Genomic DNA, 14215 nt, shown 5'->3' with positions numbered 1-14215 from the left:
TGCTATTGCCCCTCACTGACTAAAGCAGGGATTTTTTATTAATGGGACCCCAAATTAGTTCAAAGCACACAATGACAATAGCTTATTAATAATTATTAACATAACGTAGGTTTACAAAGTTTTTACATGTATTATATCATTTGATCCTTTCAGCAGTCCCATGAGTTAGGTGTGTGAACCAGCCTCTAACCTGTGGAGGTCTGGAGCCAAACAAAGAGAGACAGGTGAGTCAGGAATTAAATAGAAGTTTAATTTTAAAGTGAGGGAAATAGTTTACAAGCAAGGAGGCAGATTAGACACACGCACTGGGGCCCTGCCTCTAGTCAGGGACCCTCTGCAGTGTGGCTGAACCTTGATTTATATACTTGTGGCTAGACAAAGAGGCAAACGATGTAATCTAACAACAGTAGTGACGTGCTGTCTAGTGACAAAAAGTCCATTCATAGCAGGACCTGTGTTTGCCTGAGCTCAAAGACCATCAGTTCCAGAAGGTGAGCACAAAGGATTGTTGTTATGCCAAGCTCAGGATGCAGCTTTTGTGCTGGGCCTTAGCTCTGGAAAACAGGGTGTCTCCTAATATCTTGACAGCTGCTATTTTTATTTATATCTTAGAACTGAAGAAACTGAGACTGAAAGAAAATTGCTCCTTTCACACTGCTACCACCTTATTTCAGCCCTCATTACCTCATATTTAGACTATTTCAGTAGACTCCTAATTAGTCTCTGTGCCTTAAGACTCTCCCCATTTCAGTCTGTTCTACATATTGCTGCCAAAGTAATTTTCCTAAATCACAGATCTGACCATGTGACTCTCCTATTCAATCAGTTCTAATAGCTCCCTATTGCCTCTGAGATTAAATATAATATAAAACCCTCATTTTAGCTTTTAAAGCCTTACAAAACTTGACCCCAACCTTTCTCCCTCTTTTTGCCTGTTTCTGTCTTTATTTTCTTCATTTTTTTCTTCTTTCTTTTCTTTCCTTTTTCCTTCCTTCCTTCTCTCCTTCCTTCCTTTCCTTCCTTCTTTCTTTTTTTCTTTATTTTCAACATTCACTTTTATAAGATTTTGAGTTCCAAATTTTTATTCTCTCTCCCTTTTCTCCCTGCTCCCCAAGATGGCATGAAATCTGATAAGTTATACATGTGTAATCATATTAAACATATTTTCGCATTAGTTATGTTGTGAAAGAAAAATCAGAACATAATGAAAAAACCATGAGAAAGAAAAAATAAGAGAGAAACTAGTATGCATCCATCTGCAAAAAAGAGCTGCTATAAATATTTTTGTACATGTGGATCCTTTTCCCTTTTTCATGATCTCTTTGAGATACAGGCCTAGTAGTGGTATTGTTGCATCAAAGGGTATTATGCACAGTTTTATAAGCCTCCGGGCATTGTTCCACATTGCTCTCTAGAATACCAGCCTGTCTTTCTAGCTTCAGTTTGCATGACTACCTACTCCCCTGTCCATTCTGCTCCCCCTCATTCTTCAGTCCAGACAAACAGGCTTTCTCTCTGTTGTTCACAAGCAACAGTCCATCTCCTGTCCAGCACTCTGCCCACCAACTCCCTGTACCTGTATATATGACAGGGGGTGTACGTACAAAGAATGAAGCCATCCCCACTCTCCAGAAGTTGGTGTTTGAGCATTGTTTTAAAGGAAGAGAGGAATTCTCTAAGGCAGAAGTGAGGAGGGAGTACTTTCCATCTTTGCATTGGCTGTCCTGAATATCTCAAAATTGCTCCCTCCTTACCTCTGGCCCTAGAGAATTCTTCTCTTCCTTTAAGATGATGCTCACATGCTAACTTCTTTCTTCATGAAGCTTTTCCTGAGTCCCTCAACTACTAGTGCCCTCCTTCCCCAAATACCTTAGATTTAACTACTTTGTATGTGTTTATTCACTTTATATTTTAGCTATGTATATATATTTTATGCATATTTTCCCCCCCATTACACTGTTTCATTCTTTGTACTTCTATCCCTAGCACCTGGCACACAGCCTCGCACACAGTGGGCACTGAAGAGGTAGTTGTTGATTGGTTGCCCAACATCACACAGTTAGTAAGTATGTATGAGTCAAAATTAGAGCTCAGGTCTTCCTGACTCCAAGTCCAGCACTCTACTCCCTAACTGCCTGTAGCTTCATATATGACAGGCTGCTGTCTAAGGTCTTGGGCTCCCCAATGGGGTGGTTCTCTCAACTAGCCCAGTGTGGTTCTCTGTTCAAACTGATTAATTAGATTAACTTTTATCACTTAGCCTGTTGTGTCTTACTCTACATGACCCCATGGACTTTTCTTGGCAAAGATGCCAGAATGGTTCACCATTTTCTTCTCCAGTGTATCCCCATTTTACAGATGAGGAACTGAGGCTAGAGAGGCTAAGTGACTTGTCCAGGGTCATACAGCTAGCAAATGTCTGAAACTGGATTTGAATTCAGGTCTTCCTGACTCCAGGTCTAGTGCTCTGTCCATTACATCAGCTAGCTAGTAAGGCCTTAAGAAAATGGGGCATGTGTGCTAATATAATAAAAATGACAATTCTACCCAAATTAATATACTTATTTAGTGCCATACCAATTAAACTATCAGACAATTACTTTCTAGAGCTGGATAAAATAATATCAAAATTCATTTGGAAAAACAAAAGGTCCAGAATATCAAAGGGACTAATGAAAAGAAATGCTTGGGAAGGTGGCCTAGCGCTACCAGACCTCAAACTGTACTATAAAGCAGCAATTATCAAAACCACTTGGTATTGGCTAAGAAACAGAGAGGTAGACAAGTGGAATAGACTTGGCACTCAAGATGCAGTAGGCAAGGAATATAGCAACCTTCTGTTTGATAAACCCAAGGACCCCAGCTTCTGGGATAAGAACTCATTGTTTGACAAAAATTGCTGGGAAAACTGGATAACAGTGTGACAGAAATTAGGCATAGACCCATACCTGACACTGTACACAAGAATAAAGTCCAACTGGGTACACGATTTAGGTATAAAGATTGATACCATGAATAAACTGGAGAAGCAAGGAATAGTGTATTTATCAGATCTATGGAGAAGGGGAGAATTCTTTACTAAAGGAGAGATAGAAAGCATTATGAAATGCAAAATGGATAACTTTGATTACATTAAACTGAGAAGTTTTTGCACAACCAAACCCAATGCAACCAAAATCCGGAGGGATGTAGTAAATTGAGAAAGAATTTTTACAGCTAAGCTCAGGGATAAAGGCCTCATTTCTAGAATATATAGAGAACTGACCCAAATGTATAATCATACAAGTCATTCCCCAGTTGATAAATGGTCAAAGGATATGAACAGGCAATTTTCAGAGGAAGAAATTAAAGCTATCTATAATCATATGAAAAAATGCTCTAAATCACTATTGGTTAGAGAGATGCAAATCAAAACAACTCTGAGGTACCACATCACACCTATAAGATTGGCAAACATGACAGAACAAGAAAATGATAAATGCTGGAGAGGATGTGGGAGAGTTGGAACACTAATTCATTGTTGGTGGAGCTGCGAGCGCATCCAACCATTCTGGAGAGCAATTTGGAACTATGCCCAAAGGGCTACAAAAATGTGCATACCCTTTGACCCAGCAATATCGCTACTAGGACTATATCCCCAAGAGATCATAAAAATGGGAAAGGGTCCCACATGTACAAAAATATTTATAGCAGCACTCTATGTAGTTGCCAAAAACTGGAAGTCAAGGGGATGTCCATCAATTGGGGAATGGCTGAATAAATTATGGTATATGAATGTAATGGAGTACTATTGTGCCATAAGAAATGATGAACAAGAAGACTTCAGAGAGGCCTGGAAGGAGTTATATGACCTGATGCTGAGTGAAAGGAGCAGAACCAGGAGAACTTTATGCACAGCAACGAACACAAGAACTTCTTACAAAAAAAAAAAATCCCAATGGTGGTTCTCAAGGCAAAATGCCTTCCACACTCAGAGAGAGAAATATGGAAGTCACTCACATAATGTAGCAGATCATGTTTGTGTATGTGTATGTGTTTGTGTATCATGTTCTGATTTGTTATACGATTTCTTTCATTTATCTTAGTCTGACTGCATAGCATGACTATAGTGAAAATATACTCAATAGGAAAGTATATGTAGAATCTATACAGAATTGTATGCAGTCGTGGGGAGGGAGGGGGGTAATGGGGAGTAGGTGGGGGGGGATAAAATCGCAATTGTATGGCAGTGATTGTTAAACATTAAAAAATAAAAATAAAAAAAAAAGAAAATGGGGCATGGAAGTTATGGTGTGATGGGAGTATGTGGAGAGAGGAAACAGGAGAAATCTAGAGGAGAGGTGTCAAACACACAGCTTACAGCCCAAAGCAAATTAAAATGTAATTGGGAAATATTTAACAAAATAAGTAAAACAGATGATAATACATTTTAAAAACTAAATCAGTGTGTGACCCATAGGGATCCTTATGTATGATTTAGTGGCCCCTATTTCTCTTTGAAAGCAACAAGGTGGCGCAGTGGATAAAACACTAGGCTTGCAGTGAGGAAGACCTGAGTTCAAATCCAGCTTCAGACACTTCATAGCTGTGTGACTGTTTGCCTCAGTTTCCTCATCTGTAAAATGAGTGGGAGAAGGAAGTGGCAAACCATTCCAGTATCTTTGCCAAGAAGACCACAAGTGGGGTCGTGAAAAATTGGACATGACTCAGCAACAACATTTCTAATTGAGTTTGAGACCACTGGTCTAGAGCATTGATTTCCAAAATTTTTGGTCTGAGATGCTCTTTATAATCTTAAAAATTATCAAGGACCCCCAAAATATGGGTTATATATTTATCAATATCTACTGTATTAGAAGTTGAAATATCTTAGCATTATTATGAGAACAGTTTAGATCTTTCCCCTTAAAGGGTCTGAGGACCTTCCCAGGGGTCCTTGGACCACACTTTAAGAACCACTGAGTCTCAAGTCTAGAGCACAGGCATTGGACAAAGAGCCTGGTGCATCACAGTGAGGGGCCACCCACATCTGGGAGTATTGGATGGTACTGAGTACCTGATGGAAGAGACAAAGAAGTGCTGAAAGACTAAAGAAGTAGATGGGGGAGGTGGAAGGAGGGAGACCCTTCACCTGTTTCACAGCCTGCCTAATTGACCCTGTTTATAGACTTGCTTAAAAGGAGAAGCTTGTTTGTATTGTGGTCTCACACTATAAATGCAGCCAGTGAGCTCAGCAGTAAAAATTTATTTCTTAGTTATTGACATTTGTTCATTTCAGGAATAGTGGGGATTGTATGATTCACAAACAATTTGGGAAATCTCAGGCTTAAAAGTCATAATGGTATTACAAATGACCTCCTCCCCACTCCCACCCCCAACCCCTCCACAGATTTGTTTGTGTTTTAGCATTCACCAACTTCGTTCTGGCTTTTCATAAGCCAATGGGGAGAAATGCAAGATTGTCACACTTTTGTTCTGTTACTACAAAGGTCAGAGGGCTAGTCTTTTGCCTTGTGTTTTTCTCTAACAATTTTGGAGGCTTAGCGTTCTTAGTTAAAATTTGCAGAAACAGAACATTTTAAGGTTTTTAAGAGTAAAAGTCATTCTCCTCCCTTGGCCTCAAGGCACTGTGACCCTCCATACTCGTGTACATTGCCATTGAGGTCACATAGCTTTAGAAGTGTTGCAATTGAGTGAGGTCCTCGACCCTCAAATGTATCTGTGAGCTTATTGATTTGGAAGTTCCTTCCAGTAAAGCAGATCTTAACCCATCCATGCCTGACCATTTGATAGGACTCTTGACAGTGTCCTCTAAAACGTTCACTACATGGGATCTCCTAGATATCAATAAGAAATGTTGTTGTTCAGTCACTTAGTGGTTTCCAACTTTTCATAACCCCATGGACCACAACACACCAGGCCCTTCTATCCTCCACCATCTTTTGACATCCAGGCTCATGTTTGTTGTTTCTGTGACACAATCTATCCATCTCATCCTCTGGCATCCCCTTTTCCTTTTGTCTGCCATCTTTCCCAATCTCAGAGTCTTTTCCAATGAATCCCATCTTCCCATTAAATGACCAAAGTATTAAACTTTAGTATTTGACATTCCAATGAATAGTCTGAATTAATTTCTTTAAATATTGGCTGATCTGATCTCCCTGCTGTCCAAGGAAATCTCAAAAGTCTTCTCCAGCACCACAGTTTGAAAGTGTTGATTCTGTGGCACTCAGCTTTCCTTGTAGTCCGACTCTGACAGCCATGCATTGCTACTGGAAAAACCAGAGGATGATAAAGGGGAGATAGCTCAAGAAAGAGGATGGGGAGGGAGAGGCACAGAGAATCACTCCTGTGACCATGGGTTAGAGTAGAGAGCACTCAGCAGCATGGACCCAGATGGAGATGGGAGAGTGCTGAGGGACACAAGTTTGAGGTATCATGTTTATAGGATTTTTGCGGGGGAAAGAGACCAAGTCTTATCCATGCCATCTTGGGGTTAGTTCACTAACATATCCAAATCACCTCAAAGTTATTTGTAAAACTTTAAAGTTACCACATCCGCATCACCTGAAAATTATCAGCACCATTTGGTATCCTGCTGGTCTTATTGAGGATGTCTGGAACTTGACGAAGATTGACATAACACAGGGCCAGAGGGCCCTGACATCAAAGCCTTGATGACTTCCCCTGATTCAGGGCCTGTTACCAGGATGTAGATTTAGGGGAATATGTAGTACAATTTATAAATGACACTCTTGATCTTTGGGATGGGTTGTATGTAACTTGCAGGTTCTCCTTTACATCTTCCTTCTTCCTATTGCCCCATATACTGGCTACCTATAAACTTACCATATTGACTAGAAAGGAAGGGGATATGGTTAGGGGGAGCAGAAGAAGATGTGATATTAACTCAGTAGCTTTATTCATTCTTATGCTGAAAATTGTAAAAATTATGAATAATATATATATTTGGGACTTAGGCAGAGTACAGAGGAAATATTACCTCCCTTATTCTGGAATTTTGCCTCTCTTAATATCTTTTAATATTATGTTTACTTTTCTGGCCAACGTTTTTCACTTTTAACTACCATATCATTCTCCTTGCCCTCCTAAAAGTGGAGTTTAAGCCATTAATATAGAAGGTACCATTAAATTATTGCATTTTCATGGATTTTTTTTTTTGAGACTGTGTCTCCATATCTTGTCCAGGGGCCACTCATGGCCGTTACTTATTGACTTGGGAGCCTTGACATGCTCTGTTTCTGACCTGGGCCAATTTGCTGCTGCAGTCTGATGTCTCCATCCCTGGAGACGTGCTCTGTTGGTGCCAGACTTCAGTAGGACACTGGATCGCCTTAACCCACTGTAGTTCACAATTCCCAAGCTCAAGTGACTCCCCAAAGTAGCAGAGATTGTCAACATGTGCCATCACGCCCAGCCATTTTCATGTAAAAATGAAGAAAATGGTATTTATACCAAACCACTTACTCCTGTGTAGACAGACTTCTAAGTTTGTCATGTTCCATTGTCATCAGGGACTGGCAATAGGAAGGCAGTGAGTCCCTTGGACTTCTTAACTCTGGTACAACCAGTACAACCCAATTCCTTTACCTTCCCCATACCCCCCCAAAGGACTAAAGCAACAATATTAATAATTAACATTTGTATAGTGCTTTAAGATTTGCAAAGTTCTTTACATGTCTTATTTCATTTGATCCTTGACCTTGAGATGGGTGCTTTACACCCCCACTTTACAGAGGAGGAAACTAACGCTGAGAGGTTAATTGACTTGCTCAGGGTACTACAACGAGTAAGTGTCTGAGTCTGTATTTGAACTAATGTCTTTCTGACTCCAGATCCAGCTCTCTATCCTCAGTGCTACCGGCCTACCTAGGTAATATAAGAGTCTTTTATTTTCAGGGAAAAGCCAACACAGGAATGGTTTTGTTTGTTTTTTGTCACTGGAACTGGAGTTGTAGTAGGGGGAGTCTGGAGAAGGGAAGGAAGGATAAAGGGATGGATGGATGAGATCAGCCAGGGCTAGGATGTTGGTTATGAAGACCAGGACACATTTACCTCTCCCTTCTCTCTCAGAAGGGTCAGTTGCTTGGTATATGAGAGTAGGGTGAAAGTGGGCTGGGGGAAGGACAGGGACAGAGAATATGATCCTAAGTAGCAGCACCTGAAGCAGGATAAGGAAGAAGGGGGTAAAATGCCAAGTAACAGTGGTGGGGAAGACAAAGGAATTTCTGTGATCCCTGAGACCATCTGGTTGTTCTTATATAAGGAATATGTTTAAATAGCGTATACATAAAGACTGTCCCTACTCTTTTCATTCTCATTATGTCCATTCAGTGGTGGTAAGAAATCTTGAAGGTCCCAGAGCATCATGGACTGAGGCCAGTTGGGTAACCAGAACCATGACTGTGAAAAAGGCAGTGATTACTGGCCTTAGGTGGACAGAGGCCAGGGATCTCTTGTGGACAGGTCACTTGGAGCAGATTGAAATTTAACCTTTTGACCATTGTTTGCAGCCTTCTACTGGGCGGACTTGGAGAAGCCTTGCTGGTTTACTCAGAGAGGATGAACACATAGAGAAGAGAAAGAACATGAAACCTGCAAGCTGCACATGCCAGCTGAAGGAGAAGGCAAGACATCTGTATGGATGGAAAAGATAGCACAAAACAGCCAGAAGATTGGGAGCCATAGCAGGGAAGCTACTTCTTCCTCACAAGAAGGGCAGGCCTCAGGGCAAACAAAATCTGTTCCTAAGGATGGTAGAGGGGTAACCCTCTTAATGTTGTTATCATTAGGACCATCTGGAAGAATGCTGTGTTAGGGCTATGCGTGGCTGCCCATGGCTATCTTTAGTGTCTCTCACACCATCCTACTAGAGACACCCACAGTCATTTGGTACCCATATTTCCCTCAGCTCCTTTGTGCAGAGAGGAGAAATAGAATCTTCCCTGGGATTTTCCCAGACCTTTTTGAAAGTATAGGGTTCATTTTTATACTAAACCAACTAATTTTATGCTAAATGCCCTTTCTTGAGTCTTACCTTTCCCATCCTCCGACACTACCTCACAATGTATGGCAGAGGGCCCTGGGTTTATTTTGTATGTTCATGGTCTCTTCTGGGAATTCCCTGTCCTAGATTCTCCTGTCCAGCCTGACAAAGAATTACAGAATTCACACCTGTATGCAGCATCTGGAGAGAATTTCTTGGGAAGGAGTTGATTTGTGAGAAATTGAATGGCCATGCTGAACCATGCTAGAAATCAGCAAGGCAGCCCAAGTCTTCTGTTGTGGACTCAAAGGCTTCGTTTCTTGTCATAGTCTTTGCTTTTCTTTCCCTCTCCCAGATCAATCTGAACTCTCATCAAGTGTGTGTTGCATTTATTTGTCTTCTTAATTCTGCACACAGTTCCATCTCCTGCAAATTGAAAACTTAAGCTAACACTAAATTATCACCAAAGGGAGCTAGTTTTATAATCACTGATGGATGTCCTGGACAATAAAAGATACTTCCCTTTCCTGCCCAAAACATCAAAAACCCAAACAACTTGCATTCCCCAAAGCCTTCAAATTAGTTAATTCAGTGGCATCCCAGAGGAGGTTTTGAATCACTTAACAAGAAAACAGGTTTTGGTTTTTCCATGCTAGATTAAGGATTAGATTGGAAATGTTATAACCCTATATAAGAGGCTCTTACAGAAATAAAACCAGAATTATAGAAAATAAGATTTACATGGGATTCGGATCCGCAAGGAAGGTGTTGAAGAAATCATCAAGATTTGGCTCCAAAAAAAAAATTTCTGTTTACAATTGCTTTTGTGAAGGTCATACTACATCCCCCTAATTTACAGAGCTTTGGCCTTTTATAGCACGGAAGAGAAACTGGATCCTTGAAGGATGTTACCAAGTCACAGAGGCCATTGTTGGGGGCTGGAAGCTCAGCTTAGCCATGTACCATCCTGTTCTAAAGAAGCCCTGCACTTTCACGGAAGATACTGGCTGAATAGTATTTCCTTGTTTCTAAATAAGCATCCTATCCACTGTCCATTCTACCACCACCTTCTTACCTGGAGCAGCAGAACCTTGGGACTCATGGTGACCTCCCCAGGGAAGTCAATTCACGTAGCTTTGGAACTGCTGTGGGGCCTGTCTGTTCTGATCAGAGAGTAGATGCAAGGTCACCTAACTCCTTATCCAACATGTGACTGCTGAAGGTCCCCAGTTGCAGTCCCTTGACTCTCTACACACTTAACCCTTACCCCTTCCTTGGCTACTGGTCTGTATGTGTTACCTGTCCCCATCTTAGGCCCTCCACTCCCCCTAATAAGATGTTGGCTCTTTGAGAGTAAGTGATGTCTCACTTTTATATTTATATTTGTCCCTTTTGCCTAGGACAGTGCTTGGCACCATCAGATGTTTTTTGAAAATGTCTTTTAACTCATTTATTTAAAGAAAGAAAAAAAAGAGGCAGGGAGATCCAGTCCAGCTGCAAGTTTATGCTCTAAAATTTTCAGATGAGTTCTGCTGCAAACAGTGATGATTAAGATGTTTGAATCTTTAAAAGATTCTTTTTAAGGAGTGCTGATCCAAGCTTGTACCTACAATCTATCTTCATGTATTTTCCTTGTCCCTATTAAATAATTTAAAATTTTTCCAGAATATTTAGATTTATCCTGCTGTTATGTTTCACTTGGTGTCTTCAGCTTTGTGTTGTCTGTTACCTCTCCCCCAAGCTGGGATGCATCGATGGACCTCACTCAACTCAGACTGTTCAGCTGGGCCTGTTCTTTTTCTCTTGCAGAAAATGTGGCTTGCTAACATGGTGTCGTATTTCCTGCATCTTCGAGTGTTGTTTAAGTATTCAGATATTCAGAGGGCTGGGTAGTACCATAAAATGTCCCTTAGTCCATCCCAGTTGTCTCCAATCAGTACTGATCTCAAAGGATCCCAGTGATGTATTTAAACTTTTCTTAAAAATCCCCAGGAAAAAGAGACTGTGAGCCACTCTTGTTAATGATGTTCCAGGGTCTCATGGGGTTGGCTTTAGAGCCAAAGGCCCAGGGTTGAAATTCTAACTCTGTACTTACTACTTATGTGACCTTTGCTCTCAGTTTCTTCATCTGTAGAATGAGGAGATTAGACTAGATGACTTAAGGTTTGTTCCAGTTCTAAGTCTATGATCCTAAAATCGAAGGTGAATTCTGAGATGGATGGCTGAAAGGAGCCGCTGCTCCTTTATTTCAGCTTTAATCATTTCTCTGGACAGTCTTCAATCTTTAACTGATATCTTGAGTTCAAGGGCTGGGTCAGAATGCAGAGGGGAGCCAAGTGCCCAAGGCGTGTGCTCTGTTAATTTCCATTGTTCATTCTTGGCTTTGGACTGATTCATTGAGGTGAATCTTTTTGTTGTTGATATTTCAGTTATAGTTATACCTCTTGGCACTATGTCCAATCTAGTTTTCATTTTATTGATCCAAATAAAGAAAATTCTTTTTGTCAATAGAGAAAAAAATATATGATTTGGGGGTATTATTCTTCCATTATAGTTATAAAGACACAAATCACATTTTTTTTTCAGTCTGATTATCCTCATCCTTCCTGCCCTCTCCATGTAGGAGGGCATGCATAGTCCTCCATGGTATTGAGTCTACGTAAGTTGGAAGATGGAGAAGAGAGAATGTGGTTGTACTTTACATTTATCCAAAGGCATCTCTCCACACACACATAAATATAAATACATATGTAAAAACACTCAAAACAAACAGAACCGTGCAAGTCTCAACTTGGCTGTTTTACCTGAAATCCTTGGGAGTGAGGTCAGAATGGAGGCTAGAAGAGGAGGAGGCTTATAGGACTCTTCCAACCATAATCTTCTAGGATCATATTAATGGAAATGACAAAAGAGAGCTATGGTTAAATGGCCACAAAAATGGCTGACACGAAGAGAAAATTCAGGAATGGGAGTATAGGTAATGGGGGAATAGTGCCTCCACTGCTCACAAAAGGATACGTTCTGTTTAAGAGGGAATGGTCTGGGTTCTTAAAGACCAAAATGACATTCATGCCTCCCTCTTTTCCCCCAACTAAACTCAGTTATCCAACATGGCCAGATTTCCCAATCATTTTCCATAATTTCTGGCTTCCCTCTCAGGCATCATAGCTGCTGCCACTTAATTTCCTTTGTCCTCAAATCAGGCTGGGGCACCTGGGATCATCGTGGGAAGGACTTACTGCTATCACCTCTAAAAATAACAAAACAAAGTGATGTAAAACACTAGCCATGGTTTCTTCATCTGTCCATCTTCATTTGTAAGGACCCAGGACATTCAGAAAGCAAAGGAACATGCAAGGAAAAGAGCAGCACACTGGTCCATTAATTACTGCACCAGGTAAGTGAAGGTTCTCCCTTTATTTGATCTTCTGGCTAACATAAGAAAGCATGAATATTGATCTTTCTCTACAGAGACGTGAACAGAGAGTTTTTAAAAAATGCACACTCTCTGGCAACAGCATGTGGTGGAACAAGCACTGGACGCTGAGTCAGAAGACTTGATTTCAAGTCCCATTTCTAGCACTTACCAGGCCTGTGTCTATAAACAGGCCAGAGAGGAAAGCCAACTCTGAGCGCCAGTTTCCTCAACTGTAAGATGGCAGTAGCAATATTTGTGCTTCGTAAACCATAGAGGGCTATATAAATGATATTTATTGTGTACGTCATTTATAGAAATACATATTAATTATAGAAATATATCATTTATGGAAAGGAATTTTTTGTAATATTTCATAGTAAGATTTTATTTATTCAGCACCAGTCCTCTGCTAACGTTGAATAAAGCCTAAAATTGGGCACAAACATGATCAGCTCTCAAACTCTCATATCCTTAGTCATTTTTATTCTCTTTCCTTCCTCCTCCTCCTCTTCCTCTCCCTTTTTTGCCTTCATTTACTTCATCTTCATCTCTATTGGCCTTTACTCCCCTCCTTGGATAGTAGGTCCTATCCAAACATATCTCCCCTTCCCAAAATGAACAAACAAACTTTCCTGTTGATCCTGCTATTTCTTCAAGGTATCATCCTTCCTGACGTAACTCTTCAAAAGAATCACCTATATTCACACCCTACTCCCTCAGTCCTCAACCCCTTTAGTCTGGTTTTTGTACCCACCACTCAACTGAAACTTATTCCAAAGTAACCACTGCCTTTTTATTTTGACACATCCAAGATCTTTTTCTCAGTCCTCAATCTCTTGACATTTCAGTAGCATTTGCCATTGTTGACCCACCCCTGTTTGCCCCCTTGTCTTCTGAAACACTGCTCTCTTCTGATTCTCCTTCTTGCCTGGTCACTCCTTTTCAGTGTCTCCTGGGTACATCTTCCTCCTTATGGATGCCCTTTTCTAGGCTGTTCATCAACCTTTGGTGTCCACCTGTCACCCAACTCTCACCTATGGCTTCAAGAATCTGTGCAGTGGCTACACCCTCAGTAATCCCATCTTGGCAGATAGGCCAAACCAGGTTGAGAGTAACCAACAGGCCTCAAACCTATTGATGAACTAGGGGGATGCGAAGACTTCCTATAGCAGAATGGGCAAATGAAAACAATTTGTTCCAATAGCCATGAACGTGACTGCAGCAAGTGCTGTGGAGCATTTAGATCTTGGTTAGATAGCAGAGATGCTAAGGACATCCACTGCATTCTGGGCCATTACTAGTCATCTTGACTCTTGTCTTGCTATTAGACTTTAATGATTTTGGAAGAGAGAGTGAAGCTGACGATTTGTGCGACTCTACCTTACTTAACAATTCATGCACAAGTCAAGACATCACCCCATGATGTCATTGTCCAACTCTTCAGAAACAGAAAACAAACAAGTAGATGCCCAAGGACATTCCCTTGGCCATCTTCTTTTTCTACACTTACCTTTTCTCTCCTTAAAAACAAAAACTCATGCATGTCTTTAGTTATTACTTCTATACAGAAAACTCCCCAATTATTCCATCCTCAGACTTTACTCTGGTTTTCAGTCCTTCCCTTGGATATCACTTGGATGTTTCTTTGGCACCTCAAATTCAACATGTCTTAAAATGAAACCATCAATCCACACCTCCCGTCCGTTCCTCCCTATTTTCCTTGATGGCACTACCATCCCTTCAGTCTCCTGCGCTTGACACTCTCTTGACTTGAACTCCCCACCTCTAGT

General features: G+C 40.8%; 1 protein-coding gene across 1 annotated transcript in view; it reads left to right on the top strand.

The window, feature by feature from the left end:
• The window catches only part of TMEM241 (transmembrane protein 241), a 208670-nt gene that overhangs the window by 176592 nt on the left and 17863 nt on the right, over positions 1-14215 (top strand). Inside the window, exon 17 of the mRNA XM_072604385.1 lies at positions 12330-12404. Within this exon, the coding sequence (XP_072460486.1) occupies positions 12330-12404 (75 nt within the window). The remainder of the gene's footprint in view (positions 1-12329; positions 12405-14215) is intronic.

This window comes from Notamacropus eugenii, chromosome 4 (genome assembly GCF_028372415.1).
Source record: "Notamacropus eugenii isolate mMacEug1 chromosome 4, mMacEug1.pri_v2, whole genome shotgun sequence".
In the NCBI taxonomy this organism is placed as follows: domain Eukaryota; kingdom Metazoa; phylum Chordata; class Mammalia; order Diprotodontia; family Macropodidae; genus Notamacropus; species Notamacropus eugenii.
The sequence above is the reverse complement of the archived record's forward strand: the minus strand, read 5'-3'. Positions and strand labels throughout refer to the sequence as shown.